At 52.2% G+C, this 25,034-nt stretch overlaps 1 protein-coding gene across 6 annotated transcripts; it reads left to right on the forward strand.

Annotated features, from left to right (window-relative positions):
• The first annotated feature begins 243 nt into the window (after positions 1–243).
• On the forward strand, positions 244–23,952 carry ROPN1L (rhophilin associated tail protein 1 like). Of its 6 annotated transcripts, XR_005984160.1 has the most exons (8): positions 244–512; positions 657–810; positions 4,435–4,558; positions 6,195–6,356; positions 13,193–13,368; positions 16,227–16,371; positions 16,480–17,035; positions 17,171–18,256. XR_005984160.1 is itself a non-coding variant. In XM_041731418.1 (7 exons), exons 1-6 carry the CDS (start codon positions 260–262, stop codon positions 16,348–16,350), a joined length of 930 nt encoding a protein of 309 aa, XP_041587352.1. In that variant the 5' UTR covers positions 244–259; the 3' UTR covers positions 16,351–16,371; positions 17,171–18,256. The 6 variants fall into 6 exon arrangements, 4 of the variants coding, with proteins under 4 accessions (XP_041587352.1, XP_041587350.1, XP_041587353.1 ...); XM_041731418.1 differs by lacking the exon at positions 16,480–17,035 and having other exon boundaries at positions 16,290–16,371; XM_041731416.1 differs by lacking the exon at positions 16,480–17,035 and having other exon boundaries at positions 17,171–18,255.
• Positions 23,953–25,034: the final 1,082 nt, after the last annotated feature.

The following is a 25,034-nucleotide window of genomic DNA, read 5'->3' on the forward strand; positions in this document are numbered from 1 at the left end:
GGTGGCTTGGCGTGGACCGGATGGCAGACGGGCTCGGTTTGGACGCAGCGCAGATGGTTTGGGCGTGGGGCAGGCGGGCTGCGTGCAGCATGAGCGGGACCTGGGAGGACGGCAAGGGGCAGGGTCCTTCGCGCGGGGGCGCTCGTGCTCCCGGCACCGACCGGCCCGGGCTGTGACACCCTCCTTCCGAGGACGACCGAGCCAGAGCAAGGGAAGGGGGGGGGGCGGGGTCCTTTGTGAATCCTCCCTTCACATCGCAATGGGAAATCGATCGAATGGTCTAAGTGAAACGTTCAGCGAAAGGCGAAACGAGGCCAGGGCCAGACTGCGCAAGCGCAGTGGCCGCCCCGAGCCGAGCGGAGCCGAGGGGCGGGGCCCGCGGGCGTCCCGGTTGCCTGGATACTCCGCGAAACAATCGCTACGGCGGGCGCTTTCGGGCGGTCGCGGGGAGGGGCCGTTGGCCCTCACTTTCCGAGGAGCCCGAGGAGCCCGAGGAGCGGGAGGAGGAGCGGGTGAGGCCCCCGGCCGCCCGGACCTCGCGAAGCCGGCCGCTTGGCCGCCCCTCCCCGCGCCGGGCTCCCAATCCGGGGGAGGCAGGGCAGCCCGAGGCTCACGGGTTCGCCCTCCTCCACGCAGCACGTCTTGACTCTTCCCAGCCTGGTCCGGTCCGCGGAGAGCGATGCCGCTGCCCGACACCATGTTCTGCGCGCAGCAGATCCAGATTCCGCCGGAGCTGCCGGACATCCTGAAGCAGTTCACCAAGGCTGCGATCCGCACCCAGCCCGCCGACGTGCTGCAGTGGTCCGCGGGGTAAGCGCCTCCGGGGGCCGCCGGCCGGTCTGCGAGCCGGGTCGCGCCCCTGGCCTCCCACCTGCAGCCCTGGTGCGCCGCGCGGGTGGTGTCTGCACCTGAGGACCTGTCTAGGAAGCATCACAGTTGATTGAGTTTCCCAGCAATCACTGCCAAATGCTCCCTTTCCTGCAAAGGCATGACAGCTCCATTGTTGGAGACTGGTACTTGCTCAGACCGAAACTTAAAAAGCAGTTGCTTTCGGTAAAAAGTTTCTGCATTGTGTGATAAAATCAGACTACTCCGCTCCCTTTATTTTATTTGTGAAATGGTTTTTACAAGGTTTCTTGTAAGGCTAAGCTGCTCATTCTGGAGAATCCTCCCACCCTGTTGAGTTTTGTTTTGTTTTTAAGATTTTTTAAAAATTCATTTATTCGGGGTCGGTGGGGAGTCAAGCTCATGCGGGGAGCCCGACGTGGTACTCCTTTCCGGGTCTCCAGGATCATGCCCTGGGCTGCAGGCGGCGCTAAGTTTCTTAGATCAAAGCCCCCGAGGTCATGTTGGGGTAATTATCCCAATGCTGCAATAAGGTTAAACTTTGCTCAACTTAGTTCCCAGAAGGCAAATAAGCCTTCACCCTTTCTTGCAGCATTATAGCTATTTTCAGGAATGGTCATAGTTTCAAAGTTACAAAGTTAACAGACCTTAGAAGCTTTAAAGTAAACCCTTTCCTTTGGAAAGGAAAGCTCTTTGCCTCTCTTCAGTAGACAGACTTAGAAACTCAATTTTATGATTACAAGAACCAGTATAAAATTAAATGTTTTGGGGCACCTGAGTAGTTCAGTAGTTAAGCGTGTACTTTTGGCGCAGGTCATGATCTCAGGGGCCTGGGATCCAGCCCCAGGTCGTGCTGCTTGTTCAGCAGAATCTGCTTCTCCCTTTGTCTGTGCTCCTCCCCCTGTTCATGCACTCTCTCTCTCTCTCTCAAATAAATAAGTAAAATCTTTTTTAAAAATTAAATGTTTTAGTAACTAGCATATCAGATTTCACTGACCTCTAAATGGTATAAATAACCAAGGTGAGTTAGTTTCCTTTGGCCACTATAACAAATAACCACAGATTTTGATGGATTAAACAACAGGCATGTATTGTCTTATAGTTCTGGAGGCTGAAAGTCCAAAATCAGTTTCACCTAGCTAAAGTCAGGTTGTCAGAGGCCCTACGGAGAATCGAATCGCTTGCTTGCTTGCCTTTTCCAGCTTTTGGAGCTGCATTCTTTGTGTTCTTTGGCTCATGGCTCCTTCCTCCATCTTTAAAGCTGATGCATTTAGGACCCATCAAGATAATGCAGGATAATTTTTCTACCTCAGAATCCTCTCTCACATCTATACAGTTCCTGTCACCATGCAAAATAAGATGCACAGCTTCCAGGATTAGTGGTCCTTAGTGAACCCACCACACAAGGCTACTTATTAATCCAGTGCTTCACCTTGTGACAGGCACTTCTGTCAGTTGCTTCTGCAAGATCCTCTCAAGGTTCTTGCCCAAAAAAATCATGTCCTCTGGTTTTAACCGTCATTCAAGCATCAATGAAAGGACGCACAAGCGTTTATTTGTACTTAACAGAACATTCCGAGATTAAATCCCTTTTTCTCTTGGGACTTTAAATTATTTTAATTTAAGCTTCACTTTAATTTAAAAGGCATCATTGAGAACTTTCTGGATGTTCCATGCAACTAATTTTCTCTCAACAATTTTGGAGCTTAGGAGAAAAAGCAGGCGTCATTCACTAAGTGGTGCGTGTGAAATGGGCTTGTATGAATCCCAGCTGTCACAGCATCTGTTGGGGCAAGAGGTTGCTCAGAAGAGGGCGAATTGCTCTTTGAGGTTAAGACAAGGCTAGGGCATTCTGGGGAGAGGAACAGCGTACGAACAAAGGAGAGGTGACAAAAAGAAAAACGAAAAAGCTAAAAACAAAGCAGAGAACCACGAATCACAGGTGGTGGGTACCTGCTGGGGAAGATGCACAAGCGAGGCTTTCAGGTGCACAGGTCCGTCAGCCTGGCCCCCATCTGTGATGCGGCCACTAGGGGACCGTCTGTGTTCTGTCACCAGTGCCCCACGCAGGGTGCCCCGCTCAGGGTGCCCCGCACAGGGTGACAGGGGGGCGGTGAGAATTAGTCCAGTGCTAGAGGCTGCTTTCTGCTCCCATGTGCCTCCAGGGACTAGCACGGGGGGGGGGGGGGGGGGGGGGCCTTGACCCTCATGCAGACTCTCAGCCTTGGCCCTGTTGAGCCCATGACAGGATAATGGCTGGGGAGTGTGGGGGTATGCGGGTGTCTGGGCAGTAGGACCCTGAGCAGCATCCTGACCTATACCACCCACCCCCTCTTGTGACAACCGCAGAGGTCTCCAAATGTTGCCCAGGGCAGTGGGTGGGAGGACTGTTGGGAACCACTGCTCTAGAGGGTGTGGAGCTGGGTGATGGGTTTGGTCGGTGAGGAGGAGGAGGAATAAAGTCCCCGGAGTAGGTGAAAACCCTAGTGAGGAACAATATGGCAAAACTGAGCCCCGGTGCCTCCCCCCCCCCCACGCCCCTCCATCACCTTAGATCTTCCTGTCCGTCTTGGCTCCCACATTGTCGCCCTTGTTTTGACTCCCCCTCCAACCGTTAAGTCCACTAAATATGGGTGGAGGGAGTAAAGGGGATGCATGTAACATTTCATTGAGCCCAGCAAATACCCATGTAGCTACAGCTGTCTTTGTTACCGATCAGATGTTTCTAATCACTCCTATTTTTTCCACTCTGACCTGTGGCCCTGGTGGATGTAAGTTCATTTTCCAGAGTATATTGTTTCTTTTTCTTGTGTTAGTCATCAGAATGGCAGATGACTCGGCTTCAGCCATCGTGACATGCCTGTCCCCCTCCCTCCATTCCCCCCCCCCCCCCCCGCCGCCAGCGGGAGGCCCGCGTGCACCCACTCCTAACTTGTTGCCCTAAACTGCTTCCAAACCCCCACTGGCCCCCAGTAGAAGCGCCAATATCGGCATCATCCCAGAAAGGAACAACTCAGGGGAAAAAATACTAAAGAAAATCACTAAAAAAAAAAAAAAACAGGAAAAGTGAAGGGTGGAGGAGGGGTGGAGCAGACAGGTGACCTCCCTGGTCCTGGGCCTGTAGACTTGAGCAGAGATGGCTGAAGTCAACCCCCTTGGAAAGCAGCACGGCCAAGCAAAGGGAAGACCCAACGCCAACTGTCAAAGTAGAATGACTGGACCATGACGTTTCGGTTGGGTCGTTGCCTTCCCACCAGCCTTCCTGGTCCCCTCCTGGCATGCGCTTGGTAAGAACTGCATGTGTTTTGGGAGCCCCCGATGGCCAGTTGCAACTTGAGCTCACTGCTCCTATGAGCCCAGTGACAGGGACTCCCATTATCAACTTTGCAGACAGAGAAACTGAGGCATGCCTAGAGGGTTAAGTTGGAGAACTGAGTGGAGGAACCAGCCCGGAAGCCCAGCCCTCAGACGCTAGTGTCCCTGGGGTTGCCCCCGGCACGGTCACCCTCAGGGCTTGTGTGAGAAGCTTGCCTGAACCACAGGGCCTTGTGGGGTGGATGAGAAGTCAGAGATGTCTGTCGCCGTTAGGTATTTTTCAGCGTTGTCCAGAGGAGACCCACTTCCTGTCAAGGACAGAATCGAGATGCCCGTGGCCACGCAGAAAACAGACACAGGCCTGACTCAAGGACTCCTGAAAGTCCTGCACAAGCAGGTAGGAGAGGGTCTCAGTTTGCTCTGAACTTCACGGTTAAAGCGTGGCGGCTGCACGGACGGGTGACAGATGTGCGGGGTCACCTCTGCTAGGCCTGCTCTCCTTGCACAAACCTGCAAGATTCATTCAAGGGAGGGATTTGCTGTATTCAGGGGCTTTCCTCCAGTGGAAAGAACCCCAAACAGATTCATGGTTAGATTGTAGGCAGGTGAAATAGAACTTCTTTTAAATACCAAATTAAGACACTTAGTTGGTGCTGGACCATACACAGGAAAGTTCCACTCTGGAAATGGGGGCCATGAGGCTCTTCTTGAAGTATGTTTAGGACTCCTGAGTGGCTCAGTGTTGAGCATCTGCCTTCAGCCCAGGGCGTGACCCCAGGGTCCTGGGATGGAGTCCCACATTGGGCTCCTCGCAGGGAGCCTGCTTCTCTCTCTACCTGTGTCTCTGCCTCTCTGTGTCTCTCATGAATAAGTAAATAAAATAAAAATTGTATACGTGCTCAAGAAACAATCTGCCAGCACCTTCATGTGAAGGACACACTGCCCTTTGGTGTCTGGTGTGTGGTGTTGCAGAGAGCCTGGCCGTGGGCGAGGCCCCTCCTGGCCAGCCCTCTCCTGCCACCTTGCTTGTAGAGACTCAAGTTAATAGGGAGTCTGTCGCCCAGCCAGGTGGGGCCTTCCTAACGATTGGGTTGTGTTGCTAAAAGTGTCATCGTTGGTAGAGCCTTGATCTTTTTTTTTTTTTTTTTTTAAGATTTTATTTATTCATGAGAGACACAGAGAGGCAGAGACACAGGCAGGGGGAGAAGCAGGCTCCCTGCAGGGAGCCCACTGGGGGACTCGATCCCAGGATCCTGGGATCACGACCTGAGCCAAAGGCAGTTGCTCAACCGTTGAGCCACCAGGCATTCTAACCTTGATCTTTAAAGTGGTTTTTTTCCCCATTATACATTTTGACGTACAGTGCTTCTGTGCAGGACACACTGACTTTGAAAAATAGGATTATTCCATGTTGTCTATCTTAAGGGAACACAAATGATCATTGGAAGAAGTAACTTGGGAAAAAATATGCTGAAATTGCTCAAAGCTTTTCACGTAGCATGCTGCCATTAGCAGATCGCAGTGGTGACCCATTTTCACAGATTGTTTCAAATAATGGAAGGAAGGCATTTATTTTCAATTTTAAGATTTCTTCCATTTAACTATTAAGTTTAGTGGGCTGGATTTTAAATGCTTTTATTTTATTTATTGAAGTTCATTTTTTGTTGTGAAGTGTTTCGCGCAGACAGCAGAGAATCATCTACCCAATGCATGTATGCTCCTTTTGCTCAGTCATGATATTATGCCATATTTGCATCACAGGCCTTTTGACTTCCAAGAAGTAAAACATCCCCTGCTGCCCCTTCCTGCCACCCCTTCCTGGCCAGGCCCTCCCGCCGCACCCCTTCCCACCTTGCTCTCTCAGGGTAACCGTGTTGTGAGTCCAGAGTTCACCTTTTTCCCTGCATGTAGTTGGGTACTTGGACACGTGTCGGTATTCATAAGCATTATATTATTTCACAAGTTTTTAAAACTTAAAGAAAAATACAAACTTAAAAGCTTATAAAACTTGTCCCACTGTGTTTTCTATACAGTGTAGCCACAAGCAGTATGTGGAATTAGCAGATCTTGAGCAGAAATGGAAAAATTTGTGCCTGCCAATAGAGAACTTCAGGGCTCTGTTGCAGTTGGATCCTTGCGAAGACAAGATCGAGTGGATAAAATTTTTAGCGCTCGGATGTAGCATGCTTGGTGGGGTATGTACCTATGAGTAGCATATGAATAATCCCGTGTAATCATAGGCCTGGTTAAAAATAAGGTAGGTGTTTCAGTAACCGAAGGAAACACTTTCATAACTTTAGTAATTTTGTCTGAGAGAAGCGATTCTTTTTCAGATGCCTGTCGTATTTTTAGACTTACAGTTATTTTAATTTGCAGAAGTTAAAGGCTTAGGAATACTTCCATTTAAAAATTGTTAACAGTAGATAAAATATAAGGATACTATGAGAATGCATGTAGGTGCTAGAAGAGAATGCATCCATGACTTTTTATTGAGCTACACATCATTTGGTAAACAGATAATACCATGTTTTCCTCATCTATGGGAAGAGGCGTAAAATTATTTTATAGTTGAGTTAAAATATGTGGTTAGCGGCTAACAGATACGGTGCCACCTTGACGATGTTGAGTGTGACACTTGGGAAAGAAGACACAGAGGACCCTCCAGTCCCCACGGAACAGGGGGCTGCTACCCAAGGAGGGCTGGGCAGGGAGGGACTGGAGCGTGCGGATTCGGCAGGACTTCTCTGGGGATCTGGAAGTTCTGTCTTCAGCTCCAGTGTCCGAGTCTCTGTGAGACACGGGGGCCAGGCGCCAGGGAAGGGAGCGTAACCACTCTACACTCGCGAAGAAGGGCTTTTTTTTTTTTACCCCCCAAAGATTTTATTTATTTATGAGAGAGCGGGGGGCACAGACACAGGCAGAGGGAGAAGCAGGCTCCATGCAGGGACCCTGACATGGGACTCTCAATCCCGGGTCTCCAGGATCACGCCCTGGACCGAAGGCTGCGCTAAACTGCTGAGCCACCTGGGCTGCCCATGAAGAAGGGTTTTGTTTTTTGTTTTTTGTTTTTTGTTTTTTTTTTGAAGGGATTTTGGAAGGAGCCCTGGCTCCCCTTGCTGCAGAGGTGGGCAGTGCAGTCATTTTACTCCCCGCCTTGTCTTTGGGCTGCTCAGCACGTAACTGGATCATTCACAGTCCTCGCTTCATGGCGCACACTCATCTCTGACTCTAAGTCTTAGAAGTCACTTTGTGTGAGGAGCGCATGAACCCCTCGTGACCACTGCCCCAGGCGCCTGTGCTCTTCCTCCATCCCTCCCCCTGCAGCCACTGCCGCAGATCTGCTTCCTGTGGGGCGCGTACACACCCCCAAGAAATACATTACTTAATTTTCATTGGTCTTAACTTTATGAAGAGGTCATTGCTATTAGTAATCTTCTGGAACTTGTATTCATTCCCAATTAGATTTCTGACTCTCCCCATCTGCATCATCACAGACCGCTGAGGGTCATTCGTGGCCTGATGTGTAATATGTACTCCGTGAATAGACCACCATTTACGGGTTCTATTAGTGGCCCCAGTGAGAGAGTCTGAGACCCCAGTAGAGCCTGGTGTGGGCTGGTTGCTGCACAAGGGCCCAAAGCAGGGTGTTGGCCAGCCCTAGAGGTCGCCCCCCTGGGCTAATGGGTGCCGGGGACCCTCCTGCAGCTACGAGGGGCTCAGATGTAGCAGGGGGCGTGGGCTGGTAGGTGGGGAGGACAAAGACAGATGTGCCTACTGAAAATGATTCCACGTTGCTCTGTTCATCTGGAACTCTGGAAGCAAGGTTTTCATAATATAAAATTAATATCTAATATTAGAAATTGTGGTTTGTGCCTTTAAACATAGCTGTGAAATTTAGGTTCTAACAGTGGTGAGAAAGGACATTTCGTATTTTGGGGATCCATCTCTGTAATTTTAACTCCCCCAATCATGAAAAGTAAGCCCTGGGTTGAAAACCAAGCCTGGAGCAAGAGATGGGGTCTCTTGTCCATGTGCCGTGTGGGACACTAGGTGGAGACATTTGTCACCTCCTGGAACTGAGCAGGGACAGGGAAGCCATCACACAGGGCCTCTCCTTTCTCCTCTCTTTCTCATCCTAGCTGGGCAGTGTGGGGTCCTGGCCTGTCCCCTCGCTATGCCACCTTAACAGTGTGTTTGCTGTGGGCAGTGGACTCTGAGGCCAGGCGGGCGGGGAGGGTCCCCTCTGGTTCACTGACCACGTATGTATTGGGGGAAGGGTAAGCGGAGGGCGGGGGAAGGATGGAGGTGTCCGCTTTCCTGGCCGGCCACTCCTGCCCCTAGTGCACACAGCTCTGGGGCGACCAGGCCCGATGGGGAGAAGCCACTGTGTGCCCACGTTGGCCGGGGTAGCTGGGAAGTACACCAACCACACAGAGCTGTGACTTGGAGATGACGAGGTGACAGTTTTGGTGTAGTTTGGCATTTTAGCATCCATCTTTGTTTTTTTCTTAAGGGGGAGGGGCGAAGGGGGAGAGAGAACCTCAAGCTGCTTTTCACTGAGCAGGGAGCCCGATGTGGGGCTCCATCCCAGGACCCTGAGATCACAACCTGAGCTGAAGGCAGACGCTTCACCGACGGAGCCACCTAGGTGCCCCTCCACATTTGTTGAATTGGAATCTAGTTGCTCCTCTGTCAATACAACAGACTATTTCTGCTTCCTTCATCCCCGGCCTCTGCGGGCTGCTGGCAGACACATTCTCTGAGCTCTTAGACTTCTCCAAATCACTGGTCAGACGAACCGAGCTTAAGGTCTCTGCAGGGACCAGAGCCTCTGCTTACATTTCGGAGTCGTCCTTCCCTCCTCCTCCCTCCCTTCCTTCCCAATGTTTGTTGAGTGCACAGTAGGCAGGTGTGCGGACCCCTGGAGCCGGTGGGGGGCGGGGCCCGTGGGCTGGCCGGGCAGGGGGTGCGGGGAGGGCTGTGTTCTCCAGCGCTGCCCGATACTGGCCTGGCAGGATGATGGTGTGGTCCGTCGTGACCCTTCACATTGCTGCAGCCCCCGCAACAATCCTAAGCATTAAAACCGTGGATCAGAATTCTCTGTTTTTTAAGCGTGAAGATCTTTTTTATTATATTAAAAAAAACTGAGAAGGAAGTGCCCCATCCCCCCTGCACCTGACTGTCCATGACCTGCTTGTCCATGACGACAAGCCCGCAGCCCGACTCTGTGAGGCCCCGAGAAGCACTGAATCTGGTTCCTCACAAGAACATCTCCCCATGTGCAGAGGCAAATACGCACATGTGCTGCGCCGTGTTTGTCCACGCACACGGCTTAGGAATGGGCTGCACGTGGAATGTCCTCGCCATGGGCTGTGTGGTCCTTGATCCTCGGGGCAGCCCTCCAGGAAGGGCCTGTTCTGGGAACCTCACCGGCTCAGTGAGTTGCCCCAGAAGCGGCTGAGCAGGATTTGCACACGGACCCCAGGCTCCGAGGTGCCCAGGAGGGAGGGCCTCAGGAGCGCACCACCCCTGGGCCGGATGCCGAGGGAGAAGAGAGCCTGCAGATTCCTGCCCCAGAGAGTACGACTCGGGATTACCGGTGATGTCATTTGAGATCCTGGAAGGATTCTTACTCAGAAAGGCGCTCAATGTCAGCCTCCCAGCGGCACTCTCCAGGGAATCCCCAGACCATCACCCAAGCACAGCTGTGCTTCCCCGTGTAGGACTGGGCATCTTGGACCATCATCCGGGTGCCCTGGCAGCCCAGTGGCAGAGACAGCACCCGGCTCACCCCTCCTGCTCTCCACTCAGATTTCCCAGCTAGGTCTCTAAGCCCATCTCAGGTGGGCTTAGACTCCAATATTCCTTTCACCCTGTGGCTCCGGAAAAGGCATCAATCGGCCTGCATGGGTGGGAGCCCCAAGTCACAGGCTTGCTTGATAGCTGCCCCGTGAGGCAGGGGAGCTGCTCTTGGGCCCCTGGACGCCCCCCCCCCTCCAGCACCAGTCACCCCACTGCTGGGTGTCCCCCCCCACCCAGGGAGAAGAGAGGAGAGGCGGGTGCACTTGACCCCCATGCCTCCACTGGCCTGTCACTGGGCTCACACGGGGGTGCTCCATTCTCCTCTAGACGACTGTGCCCCGGCCAGCTGGAGAACACCTGTCTGCCAGCCTCACCTGCCACAAGTCCACGATCTGAGCTGTACTTTAGATGAGAAAAAAACCGCGAGGGGGAGGAAGTAAGTGAAAAGGACCTCCAGCTTTTTTTTTAAAAAAAGATTTATTCATGATACACAGAGAGGCAGACACAGGCAGAGGGAAAAGCAGGCTCCATGCAGGGAGCCCAATGTGGGACTCGATCCCAGGACCCCAGGATCACAACCTGAGCCAAAGGCAAATGGTCAACCACTGAGCCACCCAGGTGCCCCCACCTCCAGCTTTTTAAAAGTGGAATTTGGGGGGTGGGACCAAGCTTCAAGTGCTGCTTGAAGCACTGAGCTCCATCTCCCGAGCACCCTCAGGTCAGGCCACACTCGGAGTGAGGTCCCCTCTTCTCCTGGGCAAAGGGGTCCCTCCGTGTGTCGTGCAGATAGCCACTTCCTGGTGAGCTAAAAGGGAATCTGGGGAGGTGCGAGGTGGCTCTGGGTGTCCTCACAAGAGCCCCCAAAATTCTGAAACAGACCCCACAGCACTGGCACTGCCCGCACGCTCAGGAGACAGGTGCTGCAGTCCTGTTTTCCTCCCACATCTCTGCCTTGATGTCACCGGCTGGGGCTTGGACTGTACTTGGCAGGAACCAAGGGCAGCGCATGCCCAGGAGGGGGCGTCGGCCCACAAGCCCCTGGGCCCAGGAGTCTGTGCCCAGGAGACAGACCCCCCAGGGACAGAGCCAGGCAAGTTGCTCTAGGAATCCTCTTGGATGTAAAAATTGCCACGCATCCCGTTGTCAGCCACATTCACACGGGTAACGTCACCGTGCCTTTGCAGGAGGCAGTGACCCCGGGCCGGTTGCACGTCCGCTTCCCGTAAGTACCTCGGCCTGGAAGCGTGTGCGGCGCGTTCACAGGCCTCCTGTGCCGGCTGCGCGCCAGCTGCTTCCTCCGGCGCCTGCCTTCCTCAGCCGCTGCCGCCCGCCACGACATAAAGGCGAAGCTAACATATCGACGTGTCTCTGGGAAGTTGCAAGCAAGGAGCATGGATTGCAAAATGGGCAGCTTTGTTTTCCCCGAGTCCTGTCAAGGACGGCCCTGCGGGGCGGGCGCTGCTGTGGCTGCCTCTCCCGTCAGAGCATCGTTTTGCCCCAGGGTGAGACCGGGCCACGGCCTGGGTCCGGGTGGCGCGGTGAGTGGCTTTCTGGGTGCACCAAGGCTCAGCTGGGGCGCTGGGGAGCTCGGGGCTGCTCGGGCCTCCTCACTGCCCACCTGTGCCTGGAGCCCCCCAGACCCCCAGCCCTGGGGCTCTTCCGGCACTGGGGTGCGGGCCTGCTGGGTTACCTGGGCCTGACCCCCCAGATTCTCTGGGCCCCTGGACTTCATTCGAGTCCTTTCGTGCTCTCCCTGCCGGAAGCAGGAGGGATTCCCCGACGTTCCCTAGACGCTGACCAAGCTGGAGCCTGGAGGAAGTGCACGGCCGCATCAGGGGTCTACAGGGGGCCAGCCCCGCAGGGATGCCAGTCGGCCAGCGCGTGGGCCGGGGAAGCAGGTCCATCCCCAGGCGAGCCTCTGGATGAGGCCAAGCCAGTGGCACCGCAGTTGGAGCCTTGGACAGCCCAGCATAGCGGTGCCCAGATGCTGGACCCACAGACACGTTGAGATAGGAAATGTGGTCCCAGCCAGGCGTGTGTTCCTAAGGATGTCAGGATCCCTATCAAGCAGGTCTGTGTGTGACTCTCCCCACGTGGGTGCCTGTCCCCCCTGTGTTGTTCTCGCTCTTTCCTCCTCAGTGAGGCCCCTAAATGTTAGCAGCCTGCTCTCTGCAGAGGCAAAGGGTCCTCACTTGCAGCCTGAGCCCCCAAATGAGGAGCACATGCTTCCACCGTGCCTCATTTCAAGCTACCGGCCTGGTCCCTGCCGCTCTAGGGGGCTCTTGTGAGATCACTGGGGGTTGGGTACAATCTAGTGCTAAAGTGACACCATCCTCCACTCGACGTCGGCAGTGGCTCCTTATGCCCTCCTGGAGCGAGGGAGGGCCAGCATGCCCCAAGCGTGCACCCTGTAGGATGGGGGTGGCTTCTCCAGGGACCAGCGTTTGGGCCAAAAGCCAGGGTCGGGTGGAGTGACCAACCCAGATGGAAGGAGCATGAACCAGGTGCACAGCGCACACGGGAGAAAGGGCTGGTTCTTTCTGGAATGGAGTCAAGGCCCAGAGCAGGACCAGCCCTGTTTGCAGCCTGCTCAGAGCCTGATCACAGGGGGGCATCAGGACAGCAGGCGAGGCCCTAGAACCCGCCCTCCACAGGTGGCCCCTCTGCTTGGTGACTGTTAGTTCTGTCTGTCCCCACATGTGTCGTGGTGCTGAAGGGGCTGGAGCATTCCGTGGCCTAGGGCCCACCTTTAAGGAGAGTGATGCTTCCTCATTCCCATCTTAAAAAGATTTTATTCATTTATTTGAGAGAGAGAGAAAGCGAGAGAGAACTCGACAGGGAGGAGGGGTGGAGGGAGAGGGAGAAGCAGACTCCTCACTGAGCAGAGAGCCTGATGTAGGACTCAATCCCAGGATCCTGGGATCATGACCTGAGCCAAAGGCAGACGCTTAACCAACTGGGCCACCCAGGGGCCTCCATTTTAATATAAAATAAAATCTGTGGATTAGAATTCTTTTCAGGCCAAATGCATCTTGATCAAACCTTTCCTTTTTACTTCTTCACCAATAGCAATTAAAAATTTACCTAGTTCCTAATTTAGATGGAGAGCATACTTTTTGGAGAATTTCTGTAAAATACACTCAAGCATCTATTCCACTGCTGTCTCGTGCTTTCATTTTAGTGATTCCAGGTAGTAACTGTTTCCCCACCTGGTTTGTGGTGTTTCTAGTCACTGAACAGTTCGATGAAGCACCTGTGCGAGATCCTCACCACCGACCCCGAGGGCGGGCCTGCGCGCATCCCGTTTGAGACTTTCTCCTATGTTTACCGTTACTTGTCCAGAATGGACTCGGACATACATGAAGTGGACACGGAGTCCTACCTTGCGACTTTAAAGGACACTCTGTGAGTATGAGCACTCGCTGGGCTTGGGGTGTGTTGATCCCTAGAGAAGGTCTTTCCTCTCTCATTTCTCCAGTACCTTTGTATTGGGTGATCCTGTCTCTGCTGGGAGAGAGCCACATACGCTGCACCCCCAGATGTCCTTGAGGTGTCCCTGGGGTGACGCTGAGGTGTCCCTGGTTGTCCCTGGGGTGCCCCTGACATGTCCCTGGGATGTCCCTGGGGTGTCCCTGATGTGTCCCTGACGTGTCCCTGGCCTGTCCCTGATGTGTGCCTGGGGTGTCCCTGACGTGTCCCTGGGGTATCCCTGAGATGTCCCTGACGTGTCCCTGAGATGTCCCTAAAGTGTCCCTGAGGTGTCCCTGGTTGTCCCTGAGGTATCCCTGGTGTGTCCCTGATGTGTCCCGGGGATGTCCCTGGGGTGTCCCTGATGTGTCCCTGAGGTGTCTCTGGTTTCCCTGAGGTATCCCTGGTGTGTCCCTGGTGTCCCTGGTTTTCCTGAGGTATCCCTGGTGTGTCCCTGGTGTCCCTGGCTGTCCCTGATGTGTCCCTGGGGTGTCCCTGATTGTCCCTAAGGTGTCCCTGGTGTCCCTGAGGTGTCCCTGAGGTGTCCCTAGGAGGTGCTGAAGGCAGCTAGGCCACAGGAGGCAACTTTTCTTCAAGAGTGATTCAGGCCAGTGGTGGACTAAAGTCCGGTTCTCTTCAGATGTCAGAGAAATGTATCCTGTCTCTACAAAAAGTTTACCCAGAATTTCTCTCGACTCTTAAGTCCAGTATATCAGCTGGTTTGACGTTGCAGCAAGTTAGAGGTGACAGAGAAGAAGGCGAAGGCGCCTCTCAATGACCCTACAGGTGGAGGCTGGGACTCCTAGCCTTTGTTCTCTGAATGTGTATCCAACGTGCCCCCTTCTGTTCTCCCTGGGATCCCGCCCATCTCGAAGCATCCCAGAGCCATGCGGGCTTTCCCGGGCTTTCCGAGACACTCCGCCCCACCCCAGCCCGGTGCACCCCTGTCTCCCTCCCTCCCTCCACCCCTCTGGGAGTCTCAGCCCTTGGCAGGCTCCCTGGTCCTGTCACCCAGCTGGCCTTGCTTCCCAGCTCCAGACTTAGAGGTCAAACCGCCTGCTTTCCACTGGGACGTCTGGCCCACACGCCAGGCTGGAAGTGTCCCCACAGAAATCCACCTTCCTTCCCAGACGTTTCCATCCTCAGTTTCCCCCTTCTGTAAACTGCGTTGCCATCCCCCATGAGCTCAGGACAGAGAGGTCGGCACAGAGGTGTGGATGACCCTGGATGACTCCTGCTCCCCCGCCCCCGCATCCCTCTATCCATCCCTGTGTCCCCGTGCCTGCTGCCTCTGGCTCCAGCCTCTACAGCCACCTGTCGAGTCACCTCCCAGAAGCTTCCCACCCTGGCCCTCATGGCCTCTGGGCCGGACAGAGTCTGGGCCCCGCCGCCTGGTGTCACTCCTCCAGGTAGCACTCACGCATCCTCTGCTCACTGTGCGCCAGCCACGCGGGTCTCTGTGCCTTTCACTCAGGCCATGCCCCCTGCCCCCCAAACACACTTGGGGCCCCAGTGCTTGTTCTTTTGGAGCATCCCAGCCCCTTTGCGTGGCTGCCCCACAGCCCTACTCAGAGAGGCCTCTCCTAGAGCGTGCTCCCCATAAGGCAGCTTCCCCACCCTCGGTGTCCCTCTGGGAAGTCCCCTTACAGCGAGCTCTCCCATCCTCAGGGACCTTGTTGGGGGACGAGACCCTGGGGCTGCCTGCCCCCTGCAGGTGGTGGAGGTGGAGAGGCTCAGGGACCTGCCTCCAGGGAGTGCGGTTGTCCAGCAATGGGAGTGGGTGGTGGGTTCTGGTGGGAAGACCCCTGGAAGCACCCAGACAAAGGAGGCTTCTGCAGAGGTGCCAACAAGAGCCGGCCAGGAAGGGCTGCCCAGGTTGGGGTGCTAGCTGGGCTTGGGGCGTGGGCTCCAAGTGGGAGCTGCTGTCATCCCGGGCCGGGGGGTGGGGGACAGGCCTTGTGAGCTGGTGGGCCTGTGGAGTGGCCTGGCGTGGTGGGGGTGTCCAGCGAGTCCGGGTCCGGGCTGGAATCCCCGGGGGTGGCCGACCATGTGGCAGGATGAGGGGAGCACTGGCAGCGGAAGCTGGAGCTCCGGGCTTGGAGCGGGGGAGGAGGGAGCAGGAAGAGGAGGAGGACCTTGGCAGAGAGGGGGCCTGGGAAGGCCGAGGGGGCGGCAAGGGTCGGATGGGCACTGTGGCCACCGTGGAGCTGTCCCTTACCTTGTGACCTTGATGATGGTGACTTCAGAGGGGGCTCTGGCTCCCCAGCTCAGCCTGCAGCCCGGGACTGAGCAGAGGTGGCTCAGCCCCTGGAGGAGTGGCTGAGGAGAAAAGAGGAGGGCCGGCTGAGAGGCCTGTGCATAACCTGCTGCTGTGGCCCTGGCCAGGGACAGCCCCCTCAGGGCTCCTGGGAAAAGCTCCGATGCCCCCACGTAACCCCGTTTGGGAGCAGCGGCTCACTTTCCTCTCCCACCCTCTCCCCACCCATCTTTGTGAACGTGCCAAGAGGCCTCTCTCCCCAGTGGGAGCGATTCCTGCCTATTTGGTAATTATTCATGCCGGGATTCACTCATGCTTTCATGCACACGTTCACTCATTGCTTATCCAAGAGTGTTTCACACCCACCCATGCGTCCCAACTGAAGGGTGCTGGACATTGCCCTGCACTGTCGTCTTGGTCACGCAGGCGCCGATGAGCCAAGGGTCTGCCCGTGGGTGACAGGCCAGGCTGGGCAGCCCAAGCAGGGTCCCGGGCCGAGGAGAAGCCCTGGGGGGCTGACGCAGGGGTGGCTTTGCAGGGACCTAGCCCGGGAGGCGTGGGAAGCCCCTGGAAGGTTGGAGTGGCCCCTTCCTGTTTCCAGGAGGATCTGGCATCCTGCGTTCATGGCCAGATTTGTTCTGCAGCCGTTAGTGGCAGCCTGAAGTGAAGAATGAGTTCACAAGGCAAGTGCAAAGAAAATCCCACTCGGTGTTCGTGTTTCTTCCATCGCTTGGTGAATGGCCCTTCCGTAACCGGGAAATACACTCCCATGGCCCTCTGTTTCCCGTCAGTGCGACGAGGACAGCAAGCGCACTTGCAGAGGTGTCCTCCTGCCCAGGACAATCAGGGCCCAGGGCCGGGCATCATCCTCCAGCAGTCTGGTCTTTGGGACACTTCGGCCTCATGATTCCCCCGGGGCTGTGAGAGGCACTTGCTGTTTATGGTAAACTACGGTTTAGAACCACTAATTCCTGTTCCAAATATGAGCCCTCGAGACAGTTCTCATCCCCCCACTGACATAGAGAGTGAACATTGTTCGAGTTCAGTATTTTTATACCCATGGATGTTGGCAGGACAAATGTACGATTGTTCCCCATCTCTTAAACAAAAGAAGAATCTATAGATAAAAAAGAAGAATCCAGAGATACGCTGTTGGCAATGCCAAAGTTTCATAGATTCAAGACAGTCCTTTGGTTTCCCTGGACCAACGTTTCCAATAGAAGGATACTTTTGCTTCAGTGGTGACTAAAATTTGAGTGGTCAGTCAGGAAGATATGGCACTGATCTTTTTACCTCGAAATAAATGCCCATTTTTGTAAAAGAAAACGGAATGCTTTAATTTTGGAGGTAAGAATTACTGATTAGAGACCAGAAATCATCAATTTTTCTAGGTAAAGCTTTTAAATTATATTGCATTTCCTAAAAATTGTATTGTGTGCTCTGAGAAATGACTAATAAGTGCCTTTATCTGTTTCAATCTAGAGAATCTAGAAAGAATGGCATGATAGGACTTTCAGATTTCTTCGTTCTGACAAGGAAAGTTTAGGAAACCTCGAGAAGAAAATTCAGAAGACAGAGGCCATTAATACAGAGGAGAATACTTTTTAATGTCAAATAGTGCTTTTTAAAAGCTTGACACCAAATACAGCTTGTCTTTAACCACATACGGGTGCGATGTGAGTTTTTCTCATAGTGGAAGTCCATGTGGTCAGGTGTGCTGGGGATCTACCTCCTGATTGCTGTCTACCATGTAGAGGATTCATGGCAGGAAAACAATCTCTTCAGTTGCTACAGCCTGGGGGAGGGCTGATGGGCCGTTTAAGACCAGCTGCTCTTTTTCCTCTTTGGAACCTCCTGACCAGCTGGAATGCTGATGTTTGCTTGCCGACAACCACACCTAAGGCACCCTAGGAAGAGTGTCATCTGCTGAAGCTGGATCTGTTCTGGGAGAGGTGGGCCTGGGGCACTCCTGCTAGCTGGAAGAGCATGATGGCCCAGGAAACAGAGTAGTCTATTTACCTGTTTATTTATTTAAGATGTTATTTATTTGAGAGAGAGAGCAGCAGGGGGAGGAGCAGGGGGAGACAGAGAATCTCAAGCAGACTCCTCGCTGAGCATGGAGCCCAACTCAGGGCTCGATCCCAGGGCACTGGGATCATGACCTGAGCCAAAGTCAAGAGTTGGACACTTAACTGACACAGCCACCTCTGAAATGGACAATTTAGGCCAGTACTTGGTCCATGGAACAGAAATAAGCATCCCAGATCCTTTATTTGGTTTCTTTATATAAAGTCTTCAAAATGAAATGGCAAGAGGTAATTGGGTAATTTAGGTAATTTTTCTGAGAACTTAGCAATGGTTTGGCTTGTTGGTTCTCTGTAGATTGGCCACCATGCTAATAAAAGTTATCTGTGTTCCAACACTTGTGAAAACCCAAAGCTATGAGAAAGAATTTGCTTCAGAGAGGAGAGAGCCCCGTCCTGTGTAATCACTACCTGAGAGCCAGGAACTGCCTCATCCTAGTTCTTTCCCAGAGGACCCTCTCTCAGGCCCAGCTGGAAGGTCAGCCACCGATGTCACTGCGTGAGCCCTGGAGAGAGCTGATCACACAACATATCTATCTAGAGGACCAAGGACAGAGTGGGGACCTGATGACTTTGGGGCCTGCTTCTAACAAGTGTCCATTTGGTAGAATTTGGAGTGAAACTTTCATTTTAATGGTCTTGTCAGGAGGTTATAGGGAAGGGACATAGAGCCCCAGTGTCCTATCATCACTGGAAGCCACTGACATTTACCAGAAGAACTTCAAGTTGCTGACCTGTCACGCTGGCTTAGGTCATGAAGGGAAATTTGGACAGAGTTTTATGAGACTGAGAATAGATGAATATGATCATAAATAAACCTGCTAATGTGGACGTCTGAACTCAAAAATGTAATTTATGATACTTGTTCACTCTATCAAAAAATAAGGTGTTAAGGGAATGAAGTAGGTGAGTGGATAAATTCTGGGGCATCCAGACCCTGGCATATTATTCAGCTCTAAAAGAAATAGCTGTCAAGCCAGAAGAAGACACAGAGGAAGTCTAAATGCGTATTAGCAGGTGAGAGAAGCCAGTCTGAGAAGCTACTTACTCTGTGATTCTGGAAAAGGCAAACTATGGAGACAGTAAAAGATGGCTGCCAGGGATGGGTTTTGGCTATGAATAGAGCACAGAGTGTTTAGGGCAGTGGACATACTCTGTGTGAACCATAACGATGGATACATAGTTAGGCATTTGTCCAAACCCCCAGAACGTCCAGCACCAGGAGTGAGCGCTCAGGTAGGCTACGGGGTCCTTCAGCCATCATGACGGCCCCTCTGCCGCTGCATGTTGCCAGTGGGGGAGGCGGTGTGTGCATCTGGGTGTTACACCTGCTACAACATGGCCGTGAGCACACCAGCCTCTGTCGGTGAACAGTTGGTGAACTGTTTGTCCTTCATCGCAAAAGTAGGTCTTTTTTTTCTTTTTTTTTAAAGATTTTATTAGAGCACGTGCATGTGCGAGTGGAGGAGGGGAAGAGGGAGAGGGAGAGAGAATCAGAAGCAGACTCTGCTCAGCACAGAGCTGGACAGAGGGTTGGATCCCACGACCTTGAGATCATGATCTGAGCTGAAACCAAGAGTCAGATGCTTAACGACAGCCACCCAGGTACCCCACAAAAGTGGGTCTTGAGAATGATCTTGTCATAGAACTGGAAATAGCATTCCCTCCAACAAATGTCCAGCTCCTCAGAGTTACCTTGGTCTGATGTGATGCCCCACGAGGGACCTAAAGTTCAAACAAAGAGAACTGGGCACAGAAACATGAACTTGCCTTTGTCTAGTTGATGCCACCTGAGCATACATATTATCTCAGGGGATGACCAAAATGCAAGTTCTGTTTCTGGTGGAGGGGGGTAAATGCACATCTGAACAGCCAAATTCAAGCTGGGTTTCCAGAATATTCTTTAGAGTGGCCTCTGGGTCAGTAGAGTTGGAAGTGGTCGTCCACCCCAATCCCGTCCCCTAAAATGCTGGCCCACCCGCCGTCCCAGCAGGGACTCTGGACATAGCGGGTTAGATGTGACCCCAGCGCAAGATCTTGAGGCTGTGTTCCTGTCCCTCCCACAACATGCAATGGGGTCTTCCTCTGCGTCACTCTCAGCCCCAGAAGCTCTCCCTCCAAGTCGACTACCACCAGCGGGCTCCCAAGTGCCCAGACAGAAGGTGGAAAATAATTTTATAACTAACAAAGCGTGTAAGGGAGGGGAGGCACTTTTCTGTATCATCTTTCCCGGAGAGCCTCCAACACTTGTTCTAGTGCCTAATTAAGCTACCATGCTGCGTGCCAAAACTGGATCGTCTGCTCCTCAACAGCTAGATTCCTAATACTCGGCCAGAGGGCCTCATCTCATTAAAGAGAACACTTTTCCTGTTCCCTTGCCGATTTGGGCTCTTCCTGTCCCGCAGCTGAATCGCCTTTCTTCTTCATACCCTGTAGTTATTTCTTTTTAGAAACAGCCATAGGAAGTTTGGCTTTCAATCAGGCTGCTAACTGTCTTTGGGGGGCTCACTCACATGGCTTAATTAATAACCACAAGCTTGTTGCAAGTATCATTAATTAACATGTTGGGTAAAATAAACCATTCAAGTGACTGGAATGTTTGAACAAAAGAGCTCTAGAGGGAGGGAGACCTGCAAAGAACACTCCTCCAAGGCAGGGAGATGGGTGGGGGCCCTGAGAGGATCCTTAGAGGTTTGGAACCATCCAGATGGTCTCATCTGGATTCAACACCAAGGGAGCCAAAAGAGATTATTCCAATTAGAGTCACTTAAAAAACAGACTTTACAATGATGGAGAGTGAGCCTTTGAGAAAGAAAAAAATCCCTGGCATTTGTGAGGTGTGGGTTTGCAATAGCTGCTTTCCCTTCATTGCAGGGGACTGGGGCGGGGTCAGGGCGGGCGGGAAGCAGGATGGGAAAGGCCACAAGATACACACGGGCTGATGGTGATTTGACCTTATGACTTAGGAGCCATGTCCCTGCAGCTGCAACCAGAATGATTTGGTCTTCAACCTAACTCTCTGTATTTTTTCATCTTTAAAGAAAGCAGTTTTTGCTGTTTGGTGCTCATGATGTGCAAGAGAGAGAAAAGGCGGAGATAGAGACAATTCTGGAATCTGCAATCACCTGGCATGATGAGTTCTGAGGCATTTGGGCAGGGCCATGAATTTGTTCTGAAAATGATTTAGCTGCAAGTTGCTCGTTTAACTTACAATTAGCTATTATTTCCTGGCAATCACGGGCCTACTTATGAATTCTTGTAACATGAGAAAATCTAGCTTTACAAATGGTTTTCAAATGTAGGGAGATTAGTATGTATACTCAGTTTCACAATTAATGAAGAAGGAATATCTAAAGTAATCATTTATTGAGTTTCATATTGTTATTTCCAAAATTTGAGTCCTATAATTTTTTTCAAGTCTTAAACCAAAGGTCTTTGAAACACTTGTAGGCTTGAAGCTCTTTATCTTGGTGTATAAAGAATGAAAGTGGTCAGACACTCCCTAGGGAAAATTCTCTTATGCAGAATTAGTTCTCCTTGGTTACCAAAGCACCTTCTCTCTGGAATCACTTGAGGTGGGTACAGAAGTGTAATTAACACCCTTTTCTAGGAGATTGAACCAAACTAAGAAGCCAAGGGTACCCTGGTCCACCTTCCCCACGGCTGAAGCACACTGACCTAACCTCACACTTCTCACCCCCTGACTCCCTCCACATCAACATGTCTTGTATCTGCTCCATTTCCCTGGTGCTAGCTCTCCATGAGATCACAAGAGCCACAGGGAAAGGAAACCAGATGGACGTTGATATATTAAGGCTCCATCTTTCCTGGTTGAGTCCTTCCCAGGAGCCGCGTGGATGGCTGGTGTGTAACCCACCCGAGTGGAGCAGGTCTCAAACTTTCCTCTGCTCACATGGAGCCGACATAGACCTGGGATAGAGAATGGCTCCCTTCTGGGCACAGGGGCTACTTAGTCACCATCCAAACCCCAGTGTCATGCTTGGATCCAACATGAAGTAGAGTGAACTTCATGTTGTGAGTACCCCAGCAAACGCTGTCCAGTGGGGCCTCAGGGACACCTGGGTTGGGATAACACCTGGTTGAGATGAAAAGTGCCTTTTCCAGCACCTGGTAAGGTCTGGGGCTGTCCTATGGGTTTTATAGCTCATTGGATTCTCACACCAACTGCAGGAGGCAGGTGCTAACATTACCCACATTTTCCAGATGAGGACCCAAGTGTGGAGTGGGCCTCCTGTTAGGGACATGATTTCACAGAAGACTTACCAATGCATGGGGAAGGGGGACGAGAACCCACGAGGGTGGGCGCAGGGCCCTGGGGCAGCTACAGGAGGGACTTTATGGCTGAAGGCCTGCAAGGGTAGGGGGAAGCTGTCACAGGGTTTAGAGAGGCTGTGAGCTGGAGAGAGGACCCCAGGCAGGAGCTGTGGAGCTGGTAGGGGAGCAACCAACACCCAGGGGCCTCCCAGAGAGGCAGCCAGGGAACCAACACTCCTATCTCATTTACACCCCCTCCACTCTGATCCTCTGCCAGGGCCTCGTGTTGGCCAAGAAGAACCAGAAACCAGAGGAAAGGAAGCCTCATGACATGAGGTCAGATGTCTCCACTGGCGTGAGGAGGAGTAATGCTCAGGATGAAGACGGAAACACCTGGCACTCATCATTTGCATGAAAAATGGGTGAAGGGCACTCCTATCTATATCTCTGTATTTCCATATGCACGCTGATAGACACAAAAAGGATTTCTGGAATGATGAGCACATAATCGAAACCGGTAGAAACTTCTGAGAAGGAGAAATAGCCTACTTTCTGTTGTGTGACCTGATCTACTGTTTGATTTCTCCCTCGTGCACTTATTGTATATTCAATCCATCCAATCACCAATCGTTAACAAGAATAGCTGTTTCTGAGCTTTTCATGCTGGAGCTGGAAGGAAGCAGCCCTTTCCCCTCCTCTGGTTGAGGAGCCATAGGGATGTAGGTCCCCAGAGCTGTCTGTGATGATAGCAGCTAGCAATTCCACAACACTTACGTTCCATTGAAACACAGAAGTTGCCGAGAGACTTCATTCTTCATCTCCAAATGGCAGTTTCATCTACATCAAGCAAATACACATCAGGTCCTCAAGGAGAGGGGATTATGCAAGGCCTGTGTACACCAGGCAGGTGGTGGCCTGAGGGGTTAGGGTCCTCGCCCTCTCCTCTCTGATGGGAGTACCACCTCAGCTTAGCCCCCTCCCTTCATGCTCAAGGCCCTAACATGCTCAAGCAAAATGAAGGGAAATATCTGGTTTTTGCAATAGATGTAACCAGATTTCTAAATCTATAGAAATCAATTGAATAGTGGCGCCAGAAAGATATGTCTAAGCCTTGATCATGGAACCTACAAATGTGGCTTGATTAAAGAAAGGGCCTTTGCAGATGTAATTAAGTTGGAAATCTTGACATGGGATCACCCTAGGTTTAGGGTGGACCCTAAATCCAAATACTGTTGTCTCTAAAAGAGAAAGATGGAGGAGACACAACCACAGGGGAGAAGGGGATGTGAGGACAGAAGCAGAGCTTGAAATAAGGCAGCCATAAGCCAAGAAACACCTGGAATCATGAGAGGTGGAAGAAGCAAGGAAGGGTCTTCCACTAGAGCCTTCAGAAGGCACAAAGGGAGTCCAAGACGGCGGAGGAGTAGGAGACCATAGTTTGGTCTGGTCCCAGGAGCACAGCTAGATAGCTACTAAATCATTCTGAACCCTGCAAACTCAACCAGAAATCTAAGAAGAGAATAGCTGCAACTCTACAAATAGAAAAGCAACCACTTTCTGCAAGGTAGGAGGTGTGGAGAAGTGAATCGGAGACGATCTATGGGAAGATAAACCACTAGAGCCTTCGGACGGAGTGCAGCCCAGCCAACACTCCATTTAGGATCTCTGGCCTCAGCAGGGCGACAGAGTAAACTGGCGTTGTTGTCAGTCCCCCAGTGTGTGGTAATTTGTACAGCAGCCCGAGGAGACTCATACACCCCATTACCTGCCTTCTTGCCAGCTGTGTGCAAAGGGGCCACACAAACTAGACATAACAAATGTTGGCCACTTTAGGCGCTGAGGTTTGTGGCGATGTGTTCTGCAGCAATAGAAAACAATTACAGTTCCGGACCAGTTTCTTCCAAATTGTAAATGAATATATGTATCTGAGCCTGAGCCTTGATTTTGTGGGGGGGTTTTAATGACCCAATAATAAAACTGGGTGCCTATATTTAAGTGGTATTTTAAAATGAATTGCACATTTGTTTAAAAAAAAGTTTGGGAAGCTTAATTGATAGTGTTTGACTCTTGATTTCAGCTCAGGTTGAGATCTCAGGGTCATGGGATTGAGCCCCATATCAGGCTCCATGCTCATCAAAGAGTTGGCTTGAGATTCTCTCTCTCCCTCTCCTCTCCCTCAGCCCCTCCTCCTGCTCACACACACACACTCTCTCTCTCTCTCTCTCTCTCTCAAAAAAAAAAAAAGGTTGAAAGTCTTTAAGGAAAATAGAAAAAAGATGAGCAAAAGTTGATCATTGTGCCTACATAAATGTGTTCTAGAAATCTGTGACAATCGCAAGCCCACTCTCATTTTTATGCCAGCAGCTTCCTCCCTAAGCCCCGACACCCTAGAGGGCAGATTTCTGGCAAGTTCTGCTACCATGGCGCCATGGGCACTTCTCTGCCATCCCATCAGCCATGGCCAGGACCTTTCCATGGACATTTGGATCTCAGCCCTGGGAGCCTCTTCCCCAAGTGCACCATCCCAGTCCTTAGGGCATGGCTGCTCCTTATTAGAACTGGTATTCATTTCCTCTTTAGTGTCTCTACTTCTTACCAGCCAATTCCTCATACCCCCATCCTGTTACAGTTACTGATCCTTATCTGACACTTTCCCCTTTTTGAAGTATTACGTGGTTCCCTCTCCTTATTGGACCCAGACTGTTCTCCAGCAGCAGGTGGCTCCCTGTGCTAAGTATCAGGTGGGTTATTTCAGAGACCTGAGGTGATACAGCCCCGTCTTCAAAAAATAAACATGTCCATGCTAAGTGGCAGAGCACAAGGCTCTGAAGTAAGAGAATGGTTCTAGATCTTGTTCTGCAGCTAAGTATGGGATGTGGGTGGGGGTGGGGATTGCCCAATCCATGAGCATCTTCACCTGTCACCCATAGGTGGTGGACTGCAGGGCCTTTGTGTGAGGGTAAAAGCTAAACTCCTATGACAGTGAC

The sequence above is a fragment of the Vulpes lagopus genome, chromosome 17 (genome assembly GCF_018345385.1).
Source record: "Vulpes lagopus strain Blue_001 chromosome 17, ASM1834538v1, whole genome shotgun sequence".
NCBI lineage: Eukaryota > Metazoa > Chordata > Mammalia > Carnivora > Canidae > Vulpes > Vulpes lagopus.